General features: G+C 43.9%; 1 protein-coding gene across 1 annotated transcript in view; it reads right to left on the bottom strand.

Annotated features, from left to right (window-relative positions):
- Positions 1 to 3316: 3316 nt before the first annotated feature.
- The window catches only part of ZNF521 (zinc finger protein 521), a 274456-nt gene continuing 257159 nt past the window's right edge, over positions 3317 to 20613 (bottom strand). Inside the window, exon 8 of the mRNA XM_044921125.1 lies at positions 3317 to 4490. Within this exon, the coding sequence (XP_044777060.1) occupies positions 4461 to 4490 (30 nt within the window). The 3' untranslated portion in view covers positions 3317 to 4460. The remainder of the gene's footprint in view (positions 4491 to 20613) is intronic.

Here is a 20613-nt window from a genome sequence, read left to right as displayed (position 1 = left end):
TGGGGGATCCCGAGAGGCTGTCTCTGGTGCCACTTCCTTCCGTTTGGGCTGGAACCCTGACTCTGCTTATCAGCTTTCCATGTAGAATGTCAACCCATTTGCATGGTCCAAAAGTGTAGTAATCTGGCCTCCATCAACAGCAGACAATAGGGCATTATCTGACTCGAAACAGAGAATATTGACTTTCTACCATTTGTTATCCTTCATCGTTTAAAAAAAAAAATCTGCTTGAAATCTCAAAGTCCAGGGACAGGAGTGGACTTACAGAGAGCAAGCACATCCAGTTGGTAGATTGTTGCCCAACCTGAAGCAACGTAACTATGGGGGCTACAGAGCAGCTTTGAAAGTGCCTGGGCTATTAATTTAAAACAAAGCACAACTCAAACTTTTATGTGCCCCAAAATCACATGATTCTTTGAAAACAAACATTTTAAATAGTCTGGAATGAGAATAATTCGGAAAAAAAAAAAAAAAAAGGAATAATCGATGCCAACGGTCAAAATCGGCAATCCAAGAGTCGGACCTGGCCTGAGAAGTGTGTCTCATGTGGCCCACATGGTGGGGGGCAGTGGAGTTTGAATACATACCGGAGTAGGTGCCAACATTTAGAAATTGGCACATGGCACGTCCCCACCCGGATTGCTGGCTCCTCCTGAGACACTGGGCAATCTGGCCTCACAGGCTGCTTCCCCTCCAGGCAACAGTTGGGGCAGGTGACGGAGCATTTGCTCTCCAGGTTTCCAGAGTCCCTGCCGGGCTGGATCTCTGTGGCACTGGTTTTGGCATCCTGGACCAGGTACAAGGGTTGTGAGGTTCTGGGTCATTTCCCCCTTTTTCCTAAATTTGTGACTGGTTATTAGGTTATTTAGAGTTAGAGTCATCGTTCCATGCCCCGTTATAAAAGGTACTGTTGAGGGAAGTGAGTCTGAGACCCATCCTACCCCTCTACTCCTTGGAGGTTATTTTCAAACTTTCGGTCTTGAGTCCAGCACACCGGCCGGAGAATGTTAGCTCGGCCCCGTCTAGAATCGCCCGGGGCACTTCTGATGTCCAGCTTGCATTCTAGACCAGTGAAGCCAGACTCTCTGGGAGTGGGATTCAGGCAGTAGAGTTTTTCAAAGTCCTCTAGGTGATTCCAATGTAAAAGGTCCTTGAGAAATCAGAGAAAACTTCGAATTACAGCAGTTTTTCAGCCTCGGCACTATTGATTGACATTTTGGAGCGGACAACTCTTTGTTCTGGGCACCTGTGCCGTGGAGTGTGGGGTGTTTAGTGGTGTCTCTGGCCTCTACCCATAGACTCAGTAGCGCTCCTCCAGATGACACCCACTCCGTTAGATCATAAAATTATGGTCAGGAAGAGTGGCTATCATGTTGGCCCCCTGCCCATACATCAGGGCTTTCAGAAATTTCTTTTGGAATTAAGTCCTGGGGAAAAAAAAATCTCTCTTAAAAAGCTGGTCTATTCCTTCTTTTCTGTTCGTTTTTTTCTCCCTTTGCTACTAGGAAGCTCAAAGTCAATGCCAAAACACATTCAATACCAAGGTTGCAGCGCAAAACCAGGGAAGTCTTGAGTGTATTTTCTCCTCTCTGCATCATGCTGATTTTCCTAATAACATTTTACTAATCTCTAAGTTGCCTCATATTCTTAGGGAATGGAGTAGGAAATAAATATAAACAAGGCAACAAACACAAGGAGGGACTGGCTGTTCCTCGCACGGCTTCGTCAACATGAGCCAACAAACCAGTGGTTGTAAGGAGGAACCTGCTCCATTTGAATGACCTGGTCCTCTGCAGAGCATATGGAGCAACTAAGGTCAACTCCTTTGGCCTCCAGCTTTGCCTGGGAAGAGGCTGAACTGGGCGTGTCAGGGGAACCCAGTGGCCAGCTGAGTGACAGCCTCTAGGAGAATAAATACTAGACTCTGCTGCTTCCTGAGAGCCCATGTCCTGCTGTTTCCTAGGAGTCTGGGAAGTCTCTAAGAGTCGAGGCTCTGAAAGGCAACTTGGGATCCATCCCTGGGACAACACCATCACCTGCTTTCCGTGAATGAAGAGCACCTTACTTTTAGTGAAATATAACCCACTCGTTAATACCAGCAGTTTTAAAGCCTTTAAAAAAAATCATTAGTAAGCGTGGCTATTTCATTTTAAATGCAAAATCCTTGAATAGACCAGAGATCTTAATTTTTTTTTAAATATAGCTGAGTATTTTAATTATGAATGTACTTGCATATTCTCAGCATACTTCATTATTTATGTAGCTGGTGAAAAAGCTTTTTAATTAAATAACATGCTGGCAATCCATTGTGAAATGTATAGATGTAGGTTTTCCTTGCATTAAAAAACTAAATACACACACGGAACACGGGCCAGCACGCATACTTTAATCACCATGAGGTATTTGTTTCTGAAGGATCTTAAAATTTGACCAATTTCTTCACTGGTAACAAAATAAATAGTCTAATTTTGCAGCTCTCTGCATGGCTATTCAGATTTAATGCACTCAATTAATTTGGAGATGGAGTAGAGCGGCGGTTCTCAAAGTGGGGTCCTTACACCTGCAGCAGCAGCATCACCTGGGAACTTCTTAGAATTGCAAAATTTGGATGGAGCCCACCCCAGGCCCAGTGAATCAGCGATTCTGGGTGTCGGGGGGGGGCACCCTCTGCTATCAGAGCCCTCCAGGTGATCCTGAGGCAGGCGAAGGTTTGGGAACCCTGGGTGAGCGTTCTGCCTTGTGGTGCCCGTAGTCTGGGTCTCACGCCCAGGGCCCCTGCTGACGGGCAGTCACAACGGAGTGAATGACGCCATGCTTCCGTCCCCCCCATCCAAAAAGTGCTGTTGAGGATTCTCACTCCTTTAAGATTTAGAGGGCCTGCTCGAAGTCCTCAGAGTTTCAGAGAAGTTAAAAAGAGTCATCGTGAGTGAAATATATTAAGCCTGACGTGGTTGAAAGTTGCCCATCAATATCAGGTGCAGACTTACCAATTTTGACGAAACACGGATACTAGGACTCAACTCAGGCATTGCCATTCTCTCCTTTCCCACCACAAAAAGGCTCTGACATTAGAGCTCCGGCCCATGGCGCATTTTGTCGCCGGCTGCGGTGCCAGCGATCTTCCAGAGACGCCCCGCCCGTGTCCAGGCTGATGACCAGGCTGCGTTGCCGCCCGTGGCCGGGAGCAACCAAGGCCAGGAGGCGAGTGATTTGGAGAAGGCCACAGCAGGAGTCAGCAGCAGAACTAGCTAGCACCAACAGCCGCCCGGCTCCCCACTCTGTGCTTTGTCTTCTGAATGAACAAAGCTGCGTCTTAAGTACACATGAGCCAAACTGCCTTTCAAATTGCAGCCATCTACTTGGAGTTCAGATTTGCACAGCATGACATGAATTGGGCTGCAAATTATGCAGAAAACAGCCATCACATCCATCTGTGATGTCAGAATCCTCCAGTACAATGTGACCTGGTAGTATCTGGGAGAGGAGACGCATATTGGGTCTGATTCTTTCCCTATGCAGTACAATGAATATCCTCCCGGATGCATTTGGCCCAGTGTGAAAAGGTTAAATATGACTGAGGTTATGCCTGTGATAAGCTCAAGAGCAGACTTCACTTCCAAGATTTTTTTTTTTTTAATGGTAGAGGAACTAGAAAAAGAAAACACACAAATACGCTCATACCTAATGGTAAACTGAATTTATTTCCTCTTGGAAAACAATTCCAGTAATCTCCAGGTTCAGACCGCAGAGTAAACATTAATAACAGTAACATACAGGTTAGTTCAACTGATTCAAGAATTTGGCTGTGTGAAATCATTAAGGAAAACCTTGAACACTCAAAGCTTCAAATGTATCCAGGAAAAAAAAATCTTTGACAGTCTACATTACAGCTATTGCATATATAGTGAAGCTACCTGTCACATTGCAAGGCTTACAAATATATATACGGGCCTTATCCAGCTGTGGGGTGCTGTTCTGTGAGGACATCTCTTCGTGGTCTGCGAGAATCTTCAGCAATAAAAAATAGTCTTGGATTTAACCGTTGATATACCAAAAGAGAAATTCTAGGCTTAAGGGTAAATAAAAGGAAGTCCAAACATAGTCTCATTTGTAACGGCTGTTTTAATCTGTCTTCCTCGAAAATACTTTCTCTTAAGCCATTTTGCTCACATTTTTTTTTTTTTATCTTGCCTGAATAGGGCCCAAGTCCACTTGTCTTTATAAGACCATTTTAGTATCAGACGACATAATACATGTGCAACACTTTATATACAAGGAGTCTATCCGGTGCTCAAAAGTTCAAACACATGAACATCCAACAGTTTTGATAATACAAGTTTTATGGTACAATACAATGTTTCTGAATATTATACATTAACAATGAAAGTTTCGTGCAAAGAGTAAAACATGTTCCCTTTTTGTGCCACAAAAGTCATTCTCCTTGAGAGACCGTACTTGCACTAACTGCTGTGTTGGGTCATCGTATGGTTCTGTAACAAAAAAGAAAGAGGGGAAAAAAACACTTAAGTGATCTTATTGTCATCAGACCAAGGATCTATACATGCTGGTTGACTGATAAAGATGTGAACTGTGTTTCTGCACCCCCCTCTGGAGAGGTGCTCGTGGGGACCCCCAGTGAGTACCGGGAGGGAGGGGCAGGGCCAGGGGCCTCTGGGAGGTGAGATGCCTGGCCTGTACCTTTCCTTTTTTCTCTGCTTCTGCCCGGCCTTCCCATAATCCCCTCCTACCTTCCACCATCTCTTCTTATCAAAGTAAGACCTGTTTTTCAAAGACCAGGGTAGCATGATTTTAACAGTTTTACTTATCACTGTGTTATTTCCCTTACAAAAGCTTTAGGTCTCACCACTCTTAGATGGAAACATCTTGACTGCAGAGGCTCTATCTGTCCCTGAATATGGCCTTTACAGGCAAGGGCTGCCTGGCCAATAACCCACAGAGGGGGCAAGAAGCTTCTCTGGCTCCTCTCCCGGGTTTGGGCTCGGGGCTGTCACTCCGAGGCTCAGGCACACATTAGGCAGGCGCAACCACCCCCAACCCCAGCTGAAGCAGCCTTTGCGGTACTTGGGTTGTCCACTCTCCATCCACACAGCACGTTCCCTTTCTGAGTGGACACCCTCTTTCTCAACAGTGAGAGGCCAACTGTATATGTGGACCTGCAGCCTATGATGGAGGATGGCCCAGACCCAGGGCATTCATTCGAAGCCTAAGTCTGCAGATGGCCTGATTTCCCCCTTCCCTCTTCTGCGTTTCCCCTGAGCCAGGGTCTCCCACCTGTCATCTTACATACCATCCCCTGCCCGATCCCTTCTGCTCAGAACCTTGGGGTCTAGCTCAGAATACAACCACTTCCATGCTCATCCCATCAAAAACCGATTTCTCCCTCCTCTGATTTCCTCCTGAGTTATACCGCTCAGAGTTCATATCTTAGGTCTTCTGGTTATTTGTAGGCCTGGCTCTCTCCTTATGCCAGAAATTCTGGTGTTCATTCATTTATTCATTCCTTCACAAACATCTGTTGAACACTTGTATCACCACCTGGCGTGGCCCTCAGCAACACCATCTTCGTAAAGACCCGGCCAAATGAATGACTGACTAGCTAGGCAAGGGCTATTGAAGGGCACGGGGTGGCTCCCGCCTTGATGCCTTCCAAGTGCACAAAGTCTAAAGAAGAAAGGCACGTGGGCACAAAATGGCAAAGCAATATGGCAGGATTAGGTCAGAAATGAACACAGAAATGCCACGACAACACCTAACCCTGCCTGGCTTTGGAGAAGGCTTCGCAGTGGAGGTAACACGTGACATTTGAGTTGAGGCTGGAAACATGAGAACACATTGGGCACTCCAGGCCAACACATTCACATGAGCAAAGGCAAGGAAGCAAGAATACACAAGGTGTGTTGGTGGACCTGCAACTCGTTCGGGTTGGATGGAGTCTCCTGGAGTGTCCTGAAGTGAGAGTACCGATGAGAAAGGAAGACGGAGGGCAGTTCGGGGTCAGATTATGAAGAGCCTTTTGTACCTTGCTAAGGAGTTAAGACCTTGTCATGGAGGTGAAGGGCGGCCATGGGAGTTTTTTAAGCAGCGTTTTTAAGCCTTAAAGATCTTCGTTATCTCTTCATTACCCACAACTAGCAAAACTGCCTGCTCTGTGTATATTTGATGAACGACCAGATGCTTGCCCAGTCAGGGCTGAGAGCACCAGTGAGGGAGATGGGAGATTTTGTGAAGAGGACCAAGCTTTCCAGTCTCTGTTTCAAACTTAGCCCATTTTTGGAGCCTGGCAACAAATAATGATGAGGAACATTATGTCGCTCTCTCTTATTGAAAACAAAACAAACCTATTTTTATTAATTCAGTGATTCAGCTGGATCTTTTTCTTTTCTTAGTAGCACTAGCCTAAGTGCACACAGGAACAATTTTTATGCTAATCCTTTTTCTTTGTATCAATTTCCAAATACTTCTGAAAATTATTTTTCACCAACAGGTAGACAGAAAGGGTAATCAAAACACTGATGAGACCAAAAAACTTTCCTACTTCCTTAAAAATAAACACAATGATAATCAGAGAGTTTATAAACAATACAAAAGCTCATCTGCTCCAAATATTGTATCTGAGCTTTCTTACGCCTTTTGTTATCTCAGAGTCAAGTCTGATCAGGGTTTTCATTGGTAACAAAAGTTACTTAAATGATAGGACACTGATGGGTGGCGGGAGATTTTTTTTTTTAAACCATAATCAAAGCTAAAAAAAAAAAATCAATTTAATAACATTAGGTTTAAATGTGTAAGCACCTACAATAGACATTCTGCATTCGATAGGATTCTAGAGGTTAATAAAGGAAGATATACTGCAATCTCTCCAGTGTTGTTATGTGTGCCTCTGTTGAGATGCTGCAAAACAAGAACCTAACACAAATTGGCTGTAATAGTTGGCAGGGGTTGTGTCTCAGATGCTTTCATCCTAAACCAAAGCCATACAAGCCTCTTCAGAGGTGCAGGGAAATGAACAAATGCATATGAATCACTTATTGCAATGGACCGAAGTTGCTACTATAAAGGAGTTATGCTTTGCATATTAACAGAGAAGAAGATAAATCATTTGAGAGAAGGACAAGATTATGGCGTGTGAAATTCAAGCTTACACAAACATAAAGAGCCCTAATAGAAATAATGTCTAAATGGGAAATCTGGCATAAAACATGGTAAAAGCAGAAAGTTCTCTTGGTGTAGAGATACCAATTGAGATCAATTATTGTCATTTTTTTCCTCCTCCTGCCCCACTTTTTTTTAAAATTTTTTTTTTTAAGATTTTATTTATTTATTTGACAGAGAGAGACACAGCAAGAGAGGGAACACAAGCAGGGGGAGTGGGAGAGGGAAAAGCAGGCTTCCGGCCGAGCAGGGAGCCCGATGTGGGGCTTGATCCCAGGACCCCGGGACCATGACCTGAGCCGAAGGCAGACACTTAACGACTGAGCCACCCAGGCACCCCCCACTTTTTTTTTTTTGCTCCAGCTCAAATGAGGGCTGAGTTAAGTCTGGCTCACCCCAGCCCGTCCCGGTGGTGAACTGTCCCGTCCCGGTAGTGACTGTCAAGATGGGAAAGGGGCACCCTGCTAGGTGGTCTTGGGTAATGGGCGTATTTGCTTTGACAACAAAAGAAAGGCAGTCCTCAAAGGCTTTCCCTCACCACCTTTGGGGATCCCTGGGCTGTGTCTGCTCCCCTCCCCCACACTTTATTCTGAGTCACTGAAAAGAGAAATGGCCCAATTTCATTTTCTGAAGGAAGGAATGGGTGTCTGAACTGCGCAGGTTGGGTTGGCTTTCAGGGGTTGGAGAGAACAGACTGACAGTGAGAGTCTCTAGACTTCACTGAGGAGCCTCTGATAAGCGAAACAAGAAGTTGCTTCATGGGAGCCCTCTGTGTATTTTTTTTTTTTTTTAACTCATAGACATGATTTCTTTCGAAAGGGAGAAAAAGGAGCAAATGGGAAAGATGCACAGTAGAGAAGAGAAGCACTAAGCACAAAGCAAGGGTAGGCCACGAGCGCGGTTCCCTCTTGCTTGGGCTCTTTCCATGACATGGGGCCGGTCCTGAGTCACCGCAGGACCAACGCGGATGCCCAGAGAGGAAAAGAGGCTGCCAGGCCGCCAGCAAGCAGCCTTCTCGGCCTGAGAGTTTTGTGCTCTTTATGTCCAGAGGAAACCACGACACTAGAACACAGCAGTGGGTCACCTCACCACTTTTGCCCTGCAAGTCACAGTCCCCAAAGTACTTGAATGCAATGACAGCTTATGAGGAAAAAGATCTGTTCCAGGGAAGGGAAAGTGTTTTACATAATCGAGGAGAACATCAGCGCGAGTCGACGGGGGCGTGTGAGGGAGTGACGATAGAAAAGGAAGTGGGAGGAGAAGAAAACTTCTGAAATCCCACAGAGAGCCATATTCTACTCTACAAAAAGCCATCTCTTGGAGACCCCATGTCTAAGTAACTGAAAATTGCAAACCATTAATCCCAGTTATGAACAGTTGTTTTACACGAGGGGGGCTTATGTTAAAAAAAAAAAAACCAACCCCAAATCCACAGCCACCTTAAAGCTTAAAAGAAGATCCATCTGGGTAGGATACCTTAATAGCCAGGTTTCAAAAAAACCCCACTCTCCTTACTGTAAAGGGCCCCATTTGGGAGGAGCGTGTTCTTTTTTTCCCTGTAAATGTGAAATTAAACTTAGAAAGCTAAAAAACAGACAAGGATCTTCAAAATTCCCTTCTAGCACTATGTATTTCTTTTAAAATACGAGATGCCTTTCATTTTACAAGGCTGGAATTCTCATTTGGAGCTTGGCACTCTAACAAATGATTAATTCAGCCTCCTCCTTTCTGAGAGCTGACCACATTTACTGGTCAAACGGTTTAATCCTATTTAAAATGCAATCCAAGCAAAATATTTTTGAATAAAAATAAAACCCCATGATCTCCTGAAACTGCTCACCTTGGCCAAGTTATCCCATTTTCCTGCGATCTTGATGTGAACTGGAATATTGGCACCAGTAACAATGATAAAGTGAACCTTTGGAGGAAAGCCTGGGGAATCTACCTTCCCAGGGAGCAAAAATGAAGTCCCCGCCCCCAAAAGTTGTGCCCACAGATTGCCCTCGCTTGTCCAATATTTTGGCAGGGGACCACGTCTCGTCTGTGCTTTGTAACTCTCTGTTGGCATCGGCAAAATGTTAAGTAGCAATGGTAATAAAAATAAAAACTGCGTTTGAATGGAAGTTTTGTGCGATCTGTTGATTCAAAGATGTTAATCATTTTTACCATGACTTGTCTATTTATAGCCCTTTGTCTTGAACAAATTCTGACAAGCTTTTAAAACTAAGAAAAAGAGCCAGCATGCTATTTTAAAAAGGAATGAAAAAAAAACCCAAAACAACAAACAACAAGCTTTCCACTAATTCACCATGCCATTAGAATCCCGAATTTAAACTGCAGTTGTATTCAATTTAGATGAGATGTTTTCCAACCAGATGAAATAGAAGGCAATTGTGGCTCTGTAACAATGCAAGGCGGGAAGAAATATAAAGATTAAATGTGACTGTTTCTTTCAACAGATGGTGACAGCGCCATGGCAGCCTGTTGTTTTTTCTTTAGTTGAAGAACGCAAACATCCGTAATCAATCATCACTGATTAACTAATTATATTACCCTTCCTTTTATCACGGGGGTTGGACCTTTATCTGTAAACACTATGGATAATCTGTGTGCTCGGATTTTTCCAGCGGCATATTCCAGCGCACACACAGTCAGGCAGTTATAGGCTGCACACAGAATTCCACATTACCGTCCACCTTGAAGTCCTTACCACTTTTTTTTATTTTTTTATTTTTATTTTTAAACAAAAGCAATTGGTTTCCAACAGGCTGGATAATAAGTCTTTTGACCTGCATTCTTCTTTGACCCATTAAGGTCACCCCTGTGCTCAGGCATCTAGCTGACTTAGGAAATGCCTGCAAGTCCTACATTTCATCTCCTGCCCACTCAAAATACAGCTTTCTTTAAATGTGTCTGTACGGGTCCCTGAAGGCCAAAGAGGCATCCCTGTAGTGGGCAATGGAGGGACAGAAGCTTCTGCCTTTATTAATGAATGCAGACCATTATGAGTCTGGCTGGCTCCTTCCCTGTTCCCAGAAGCATATACTGTACGTGACTTAAAATGCTAGAATATTGACACAAAGCGAGCCGGGCACCCCTAAGGAAAATTACTCCTTGGATATAATGTAGGCTCGTAACAGCTATTAGAGTACAAAATAAAACCCTCCGGGATCAAACTGACATATACCGCATTCCACCTAGTCCTCAAACATTAGAAGAATTTCTTTGTGAAGGCGTTCTCAAGGACAGCATTAAACTGACTTTTGTAGCAATCTGCAACAGCTTTTTGGCTCAGAGCTTTTAGTACTAAATCTCTGGTTTGAATCAATACACGTACTGTATCTTCTACATTAATCAATACATTTGGTTCAATACATGTTCAATTAAATTATACTTTCTAATCAAGATTTTTACATTTCCACCCTCTCTCTTTTTCACCCCCAACTTCTTTTGCTAGTGAAATAGTTTTAAAAGTGTATACAGCTAATGATGACAGGACACGGGTTATTTCCCCCACACTCTAGAGAAAAACTATGGCAAGGGGCGGCCTTTAAGCCTCTTAATGAGGTTAACGGGATGCGAATGTAATAAATGAACATTTTCAAAGTCCCCACAACTACAAAAGTACTCTGAGTTTTAAATTAATTAAAAGCCAATTGCTACAGCTCTAGAAGCACCATTAGTAATGTTCTAAAAATTACACTGAAGACCCAAATCATCCAAAAGTACCAATCAGACCCCATTTTGCCACCCAAAGTTTCCTCTGTCCACAATCCACACACTTCCTGGTGGGAGAAATTTGGGGGAATTGTGTTTTCGTGGACCTTATCTGGTAACCAGCAGGAACACGTAAGTGGGTACGTGCATCTTTGTAAGACTTGTTATATTTTAATGAATATTCTTTAAAAGATAGATATGTAATATTTCCCAAGGTGCCTTGGGAATCTAAAAAACATACTTATGGCCATTTTCATAGCCAGGGAAGTCGACTCGTAATTTTTACTTTGGTAGAATTTACTAAAATGGAGTTCTACTCTTTTGTTTTGACATAGCAGGGGCATTTCAGAAACTGCCATGATATGCTCTTGCCTCTCTCTCCATAATGCCATGAATGTTGCACTTATGATCATGTTTGCACTGACAGAATGTCCCTTTTATTTTTTCATATGGTAGTACTATCGCCATGAACTTCCAGAGACACTGATGCATTTTCTTTTGACATTTAACACCTCACACGGGCTTGGCCTGACATCTCGAAGCATTTTCCGAATGACACCAAGTTATATTAAAGCAAAAGGTGAAACAGTGTCATCAGAAGTGACCAGAAAAATACAAGATGTTAATGATAGGAAAGGACCATGAGGTTATTTTGTTTGTCCTCTTGCTGGAACAGTTTTATAAAGTTTATACTCCAGGCTAATTTTCAATGGTTCTGGCAATGAAGTTTCCATCACATTTCCCATAGGAAATGATTTCACATCCTAATAAATTTCACTGAAGGACATTTCTGTTATTGTTGTTGTTCTTTGGACATTCATGCTAAATAAGCCTAGCAAAGGATGGTCTGAGATAATCTTGAAGCACGTGGACGTTGGCATGTTCATGAGTTTATGTTCAGAAGTCTTGACCATATATTTGTAGCATTAAGTTCTATCTCATCCAAAGTAACCCAAAAGACAATCCAGTAAGTCATTTCTTAGTCTTTATACACAATGTGTCACTCGGTTGCTTCGTTCTAGAGAGAAGCCTACAAATTAAATAGATTCTAGAAGGCCAGTGGGACTTGCCTTTCAACAGCCGACCGTGACACTATTGACCTATTGGGCTGGACAATTCTTTGCCGGGTAGGGGGAGGGTGTCCCCTGCACTGTAGGGTATTCAGCAGCATCTCTGGCCTCTATCAAAAACAGGCCACTTGTGGCAACCATTAATGTCTCTAGACATTGCCACATACTCCCTAGTGGGAAAAAAAAAATCACCCCCAGTTGAGGACCACTGCTTCACAGTGTTTTGAAAACACATTGAGCTTGCCGTGCCATGCTTGAGTATGCTTCGTCTTCAGTCCAACAGGTTATCTCCTCCACCAAATTTAAAAACAAACAAACAAAGAAGATAGCAAAAGGGACGCATATACTGTGTGGAACTATATCACATGGCATTAAAATATAGTCAGTGGTGAGAATGGGTGATTGTTGAGAAATCATGGAAAGGATATATAATATCCTTTGAGATATTCAATAAATGGTATTGCATGTATGAACAATTGAGAGTTTCCAGAAAATGTCCACTCGTTCACAACTTACCATCCACGTACCATCAGTGAACAAAGGCCGTACATTTTCACAGCAATTAATCAATGTGCTGCTTTAGGAATATTTGCGATCTAACAAAGGATAAATATTAAACTCTGGAAGTTAATATTTAAGGCATGGATAGTTGAACTATCTACTTTGGACAGACTGCAGAGCCATCATTCTTAATTTGCTGGTCTAGATTTAAGAGCAGGAGTCAATTATACCTGTGAGTCATGAATGCATCAGAGAACTAAAGACATGTTTTCAGAGCGGGGAGGGTCCTAGCAGCATCTGTTCCGATATCTCATTTTATAGACGAGGAAATTAAGACCCAGAGAGTGTAAGCCAACTTTCAAGCTCTTATATCTCCTCCAGTGGCTCAGCTGGCTTTGGGCACGAAACAATTGCTGAGCAGCTTCGGCTGATGTGTTCTAATCCCCGGGTTGGACTGGCAGCAAAGATGGTGGACGCTCACTGTCATGGCACTCACCAGTAATGGGGAGGACAGGGTGCTACGGGCCATAGAGAAAGGACACCTCACCTCTTGTGAGAGAGGAGTCACACTTGCCTGGTGCTGGAGTGTGGAGGAGGAGGTTAGAAGGGAATGAGGGGCTCCAGAGGGAGAGTAAGCAGGAGTCAGGCTGAGAGTCCGGGGGTGTAGACCGTCTGGGACTGGAAGTCATCGGTGGGGTTGGAGATCCTTCAGACTGGGCAGGGAAGTGGGGAGCCGCCTCAAAAAGAACCTGTTTTCATGACAGGTGCTCTTTCTCACAATGTCAAACCAAACTGGCAAAGCCTATGGTGGTCACCAATGTTGCAAGAATACCTGCCTAATTCACTTAGCCTTAGTCTAATACGTCTTCAGAAGCCCAAGCAAAGACTAATTTTTAAAGTAATGCCATGTCCAAGTTGCTAATGTAGAACAATTTCTAGAATTTTGACAAACATTAAAGAGAAATAAAACAAGCCACTCTGGTCCACCAGTTTCAAAAGGACACTACTGCTGATGGGTCCTATGTGGGAAATATTAACATGGTCATAATTCCATTTTTCATTGAGAGCTTAACAATGATAGTGAAATTTCTTTTTTTTTCTTTTAAAGATTTTATTTATTTATTTGAGACAGAGAGAATGAGAGAGACAGAGAGCACATGAGAGGGGGTTAGACTTCGGTTAGACTGCCGAAGGCAGTCGTCTAACCAACTGAGCCACCCAGGCGCCCTGATAGTGAAATTTCAGTTGCTAGCTGACCCCTATCTGTTTCGCATACCGGCCAGGCTTAAACATTTCCCATTTTGGAATTGACAATAGCACGCAATATCTACTATGTTAAGAAAAAAAAAAAGTGCCAAATTGGAAGTATAGGCTAAAAGGAGCACGATGGCCACGGGGAAATATATTAAAAGTCTAAGGTCTATTTCTGAAAGAAAACCGTGAACTACTTGCTTACATGCAAGGAGCCAAAAGAAAATTTAAATCAAAGTATACAAAGCCAGCAAAAGTGAAAGAGAGGCTGGAGCCAAAAGATGCCGTTCAGATTCTAGAAGTGCAGGATCCCGGCGTATTATGGGACAGAAGGCTTTGATAGGCAATACAGTCTAATAAGATATTCAGGGATTAAGTCAGTGTTTCACGGACAGATGTGTCCATGTGCCAGTTGTTGCTAAGCTTTAATTTTTCCCCCTGCAATGTTTAATTTATCACACTGGCGCTTTCTGAACTAGAACATCTGTAAACAAGGTTAAGAATGACCTCTTTCCAATTTTACATCCGTGAACAGTGCCCCTTCTTCGTGCTCTAATTTTAGATACCTTAAAGATAAATAAATCTGTGGGAGGAAGAAAAAAGAAGGCTTGTCTGACACTGTAATGTGTTCATCTTGGGCGAATACAAATTTCCTCTCCGCCTGGCTCTTGATGCACACAACTGATTTGCTGCGCAAGCCGTAGTCAGGCATCCCCTTCCCAGTCAAACGCAATTAAACAAACTTCTGCTAAATATTTAACAGCCTCGTGTAGTAATTAGCAGCAAATAATGGGAGCTTAAATTGATAATTGCTCAGAAATGTCCTCTTGCCAACATTACAAGTTTCCCGCTCCTCCCTTTTCTCTTAGATTTTGAATCCCGGAAGATTTTTTTTAAAGGACTCAGTTACTGAGATTACCCATGGTGACATTACTTGGCCCATGATCTTGCAGTCAAGTTGGGCTGTTTTGCTGTCAGCTGCAAGATTCAACCCGCATTACTTATTTTAATTCTGTGTTTGAAATCCATTGCAATTTAAAGTTATGTACCTGAAAGCTGCTGGAACAGGGCATTGATTTAAAAACTGAGTGGCAGGCTTAGGATTTAAACTCTGGTCCACTGAATTCAAAAGGTCATCTGATTAGAATGAGAGAGGCACAAGGCTTGTAATTTATATTCAAAGGGTAACCTTTGTAGGGAGAAGGAGGGAGCAAGGACTCTTTCTGCTTTTCCATTCCATATGGACAAGGATTCCCTTCAACCAAATTCCAGTAATTATGAAAAATAGTTTATTGAACTTCGAAAAAAGCAAAAGAAATGCCACTTCCTTGTAGTGTATTACTTCCTTTATTAGAAACACTGCCACACTCTCTAGAAGGTAAACTCATATTAAGAGTAAGTCAAACATGTTATAAATCATTAAAAATAACAGAAAAAAAAGTCTTTCCCCATCATAAGCAACCAAATGCTTGTCTACTAGGGGATTTGCTTCAGTAGATATAAATACAAAGGATATAACTGTGAAAGGACGATATTTGACTTGCATCATTTACATAATTAAACTGTGGAAGTTGTGTGTGTGTGTGTGCGCGTACGTGCGCGTGCGTGCGTACATGCGCACATGCGTGCACATACGCACATCCACGCCTGAGCCAGATGTTGGCCCGAGCATGTGCTGTGCAGAGGGGGAAAAGTTACATACGCATGTGGGTTCTACAGGTAAAGTCCTTGCTGTTGGCCTGTGATCTTTCTGTCTTTCACTGCCCCAAGTAGCCCTTGTTTTAAATTCTGAGAAAGTCCTTTTAACGTGCAAATATTTCACAAACCCAATTCTATTCGGGTGTCTCTGACTTAAAAAAAAAATTACACAACTCTGGTTTGGAGAGAGGAGAAATAATTTCACAGTCAAGGTGGGTGCTTGTTCTCTTGCTTGTTTGTTCCTCTCCTTTCCCCCCTGCATGTTTTTGTGTCCTGTAGAAAGGTTCCAGTCCCCTCCCTTTCATCAGCTCCCAGCCCCTCATCCCCTGCAATCACCGCTGGTCCTTAGCCAGTTCACACAGGCACCAAGAGAGGAAATCAGGAATGCTTCAGGGTTATCTCTTCTCCTACACTGAACCTTGTCAGGTCTTTGGGGTAGATCTGTGTTTTCTCTTGTCCCTCATCCACTTTTGTCTCAGGATCTTTCAGGTCTTACAATGGCAGTGCTGTCTGCTGCTTTCCACCCAGCCAAGAAGAGCCTCTTTGTGATTCTGAAACTCCCACCTTAAACTCCCAGTCTCCTCCCACTTCCTGGGCCCCTTTTCTGACATGGCTTTCCAGGTCTCTGTGGGACAGTTTTCTCACCTCTCATGGCACACAGAGCTCCTAGAAAGACGGCCCTTTAATTCCCCCGCACAAAGATGTGCTGTAACTATGGTGAGAGCAATCTGTAACCCTCACATCCTGATATAATTTGCTACTCCAAGTTAATTTTAATTCATTACAATAAAGCAATATAATTTAAAAAATAACTCTTTAAAGTGAAGTATTTAACATGATCCTGGAAGAAAGGCCGCTTTGACTAACAGAGGGCCAGGCAGCAGGCGTGGTGCACACTCATGCAAATTCAAAGGTGAGCTGTAAACAAGTACACACACACAGCAACACCACCACGCATAAAGGGCCTGGCAACGGGAGGCCTCATTCTAATCAGTCCTCAAAGGAACCTGCCATACAGAAGTGGCACTTATTCTAATTTAAAGCCCTCATGCTTGCTTCAGTGTTGCAAAATTTATAAAAGAATAACTTCATTAAGCCGCCTGGCACTTCAAACACAAATGCAAACCAGCCACAACACAGAAGGGGCTGGACAAGAGGAAGAGAGAGATTCCCAGAGAGTTGTTAACTCGGATATTCAAATGAAGTCTGCATTTGGGCAATTCTCTTCCCGATGACGGAGTTTGACATGCAACTTTCCTTCATCAAGGAATTCTGCTCTTTACTTCTATCCTGAGGCCTGTTGCTGCTAGCAGTCTGCTCAATCACACTGAACATCATTCAGAGGGCTCCAGCAAGCCACGTCCCATGCAGAAATACGTCTGGCAGGACCTAAGTGAACACTATCCAGGGTTCTTTTCCTGGACTGCAGAGAGGAGATTGATTCTGAATACCCACTATTACAGTTTCCATTTACCGGGTATAGATTTCAGACTCTTCTAAGTTGAAACACTCATGTAAAAAAAAATCCGCCCCCCCCCGCCCCCCTTAACTTGGGTCTTTAAGAAAGTAAGCAAGAGTAAGGGCCAAGTGGAAACCATCTGCTTGACCCATGCACAGCACTGAAGAAAAGTTAGTGTCACATCCTAAAACACACACTTCTAAGGAAAATTCTTTGTCTCCCCTGAATCAAAGAAATGCTACAGTAAAATAACTTCAGGCTAGATTTCTAAGCGACAATGCAGTTTGTGTCAGACACACATCATTTCATGCTCACTGTCAGCATGTTTCTCCAAATCTTTTTTTTTTTTTTGGATGCCATGCAAAGACAAATCTAGAAACCTGTTGAAAAACTGCAAGCCTCTGAGGAAGTGTGTGTCCCCTACAAATTGTACTACGCACTGCCATCTAGAGAGATCCCAGTAATGAATGAGCCCTTTCCTTCAGGGTTTCTCAATACCCAAGTCCAAATTTGGGCAGAGATTCTGCTTCAAAGAGAATAGCGTAAGCATTCCAAACTCTCGAAAATGGTCATCCGTGGATGGAGAAGAGGTAATGACCTTAGGGTGAAATTGCTTCAGGTGAATCTCTCCAAAGGCGCACAACAGAAGACGCTTAGCCCAGCTGTCTTTCAGAGCTGTCGCTCAGAGGAGAGTCCTGCTATAGGATACTCATGCCAGGCTGACGAGAGGACAGACTGACACGATAGATGTGAGCATTCAAGTTATCACCCAAAACAACAACAAAAAGGCAGTGTGATGTGATTCCTATTGTTCCTAGGACAAACAAATGCTGAAATTAATTCTCTACATCTTTATAAATATGTTTTTATAGTGCTGAAGGCTCTTTTACTTTCACATAATGCCATAGAGCGGTGAAGGTAAGTTTCTACTATTTTTCTTCTCCATGAATAAAATAGGGCTAATCAGATGGAATGAATGAGCTAATTCAATTACATTGTGCAATAAAATATGGATTATTGATCTTGTGGAGTTGGCAATGCATGAGGCAAATTCAAGTGAATGAAACCCGAAGATCCGAGTTTGACTATTTTTATACATGCTTCAATCTACTAGGACTGTTCCCACTTTGGCAACACCAGCGAAAGAAAACAACGCCAACTAATTAAACCCAGGGCTTCAAAAGGGGACAGATGAAGGGTCAACTCAGAGGGCTAGCGTGGAAGCCCGAGAAGGTCCCCTTAGCAGGGGAGAGATCCTTTGGTAGACTCCTACAACAGAGGGAGGGAGGAGACACGGACAGTCTCTCCCGGCCTGTCTGCGGCGTGGTAAGCGAAAAACTTATTTGGGAGACTGAAATTTACTTCATAGGCATCTTGCTACAAATCCAATCTGGTCCCATCATCAGAATGAATGTATTGTTGTGGCTTTGCGCTTGTGAGGCGGAACTGGTCTGAAATACAGCGCCGGACTGTTCTAGCAGAATCCTTTGGTCTTTTATCTCTTAAAAAAAAAAAAAAAAGCAATAATCAACCCTGGTTAGAAAGAAAGCAGCTCTGAGTATGAGGGTCACGTGGAACAGAAGGCCTATGCAGCAAACACTAAAGGGAGAAAAGAAGGTGAGCTCTGATATTCGTGTATATTTACACACCTCAGTTCTGCCTTCCCGTTTCCCCTTATAAATCTGCCCCCAGATTTATGGCATGCTGGCATGCTGATTGCTGTTTGTGCTCCACCACGAAGTGCACACCAGACTGTCTCCTGTATTCCTTAGAAACTTCTCCCTGCTCCTCCCTGCAGAGCTAGGCCTTTTCCTCCTTTGGACCAGCTCCCCATCCTCACTACCTCTCCGCGGGCCACTGCCAAGGGCCACCCCCCGGCCCCACGGCAACACAAACATACGATCTTTCCTCCCCTAATTTTTTCCTAAGAGTCGAAATGGGTTCTGTGTCTTGGTAGGTGTCCCTCCAAAGCACAGGCAAGTGGACGTGTGGCCTGTTTTCGGAAAAGACTTCGACAAAGGGGAGGAATCAGAGATGCTAAACAATGCTGCGCAAAGTTGCAGGCTGCTCGGCTACAGTCCAGAAAATGAATCCAATTTTTCATTCTGTCATTATAAATATTTCATTGCAAATGGTACTGATTTTCTGCAACTGTGGTTAAGCAAAGGGCCTCTGTGTGAATATTTAAGAAAAAAAAAAGGAGGAAGACAACGAAGAAGAAGGAGGGGGAATGAAAGGTTAGCAACCAATTAATTTCTTACTTTAAATGTAAAAGATTCTGGGAGAAATTCAACAGTGATGTAGTATGTGACTCAAAGAAGAAGAAGAAAAAAAACATTTACTCTGCTCTTCTTCTGACAGTTTCTCATAAAATATCTGCAGCCCATCTATCTTTTAGTACTCCAGGCTCCTCTGGAGAGCAGAAAATGGTGGTTTAAAGCTCACTTCAGTGCCAGTCTGCGGGAGATTGCTTTCCACAGGACCCCCGCTGATGGAGGCCTAGGGGAAGAGGCCCAGGAGTTATTCAATCAGCCCGAGACTCTGGGGCGGCTGGGGGTCCTTTGAGGGCTGATTATAAAGCTGCCCTCCTGTTGCCTGCCTCGGAACAGAATGAAATGAGCAGCCTCTTGCTGAGCAGATTCTGCAAGAAGGAATTTCACCTGTCATGGAGTTTGTCAGAATTTCAGGATTTATCTTGGTGCAAAATTAATAAAATACCAACCAGGATTTCAGGCTGACTACTCAGCTGTGTCATCTCAAAGTGATCTTTCACCCAGGAAAACCTGGACAGTGAGCACAGCCATTCTTGCCCTTTGGAGGGGGAGCGAGGCTATGTAATACCACCCAGACATCAGGATGAGATTTTTGAACCAATTACACACAAGGCTGAATTACGTGTGGGTGCTCCTGTCTTAATGTGTGACCTCTCACCTCGCCGCTGTGGTTCTAAAGCCTCTTTGGAATAAGCCCAAGTCTGAAGCATAAAAAGGCCATTTCTGCAGTTTATAACACAGTAGGTCCCCTATGGCATCACATCTGTTAAATGCATACACTGGTATTTCAGGCCTGAATTTGATTTATCTTTTAAAAGAGAGTACTAACAACAGACTGTGTTAAGAGCACAGATTGTGAAACATTACAGATTAATCTTGGGGCGGCCGGGAACGAGGAGGTGTGGTTTCATCGTTTGTGTGAACACGCATGCTCTCATGTCACGTCACCCTCGGGGCTCCCTGTGGGGGTGTGGGTGTGGGGTGTGGTGGGGGGAGGGCCCCGGAGGGGATGGGGCAGGCAGGGGACAAACCTCTCTGCCTGCTCTGGGGCTCCGGGCTGTAGCCAGTTCGGGCGTTTGGCATCTCTGCCCATTCTGCTGCAGAAGGTGGCTCGTACCACACAAATCACCAGAGCCACCACAAGTGGGGTTCTGCGAAGGTCAGGGTTTGATCATTTTGAGCTGAGGCTTGCAGAGCCCTGGGGCAATTAGCTTTGGTCCTCAGGGTGGGTGGCATCCCATCACAGATGGGGCAGGGTGTGGGGACTGGCTTGGCGCTCACGCCACCGGCTGGCCTGAGCCACTGGACAGAGGGCACAAACATTTCTCAGATTTGACTCTGGACTCTGGACTCAGGTTCGGAACAGGCATATCTCCAATTGCAACATCCACCTTGTCTTGCATCCCTGGCCCCCCACCACGCTCAGACCATGGGTGCCTCTTACTAATTGGTGGTTGGCAGCACATCTCCA

Source organism: Neomonachus schauinslandi, chromosome 14 (assembly GCF_002201575.2).
Source record: "Neomonachus schauinslandi chromosome 14, ASM220157v2, whole genome shotgun sequence".
NCBI classification, from domain to species: Eukaryota; Metazoa; Chordata; class Mammalia; order Carnivora; family Phocidae; genus Neomonachus; species Neomonachus schauinslandi.
Note: the sequence above shows the minus strand (reverse complement) of the source record. Positions and strands in the feature narration are given on the sequence as shown.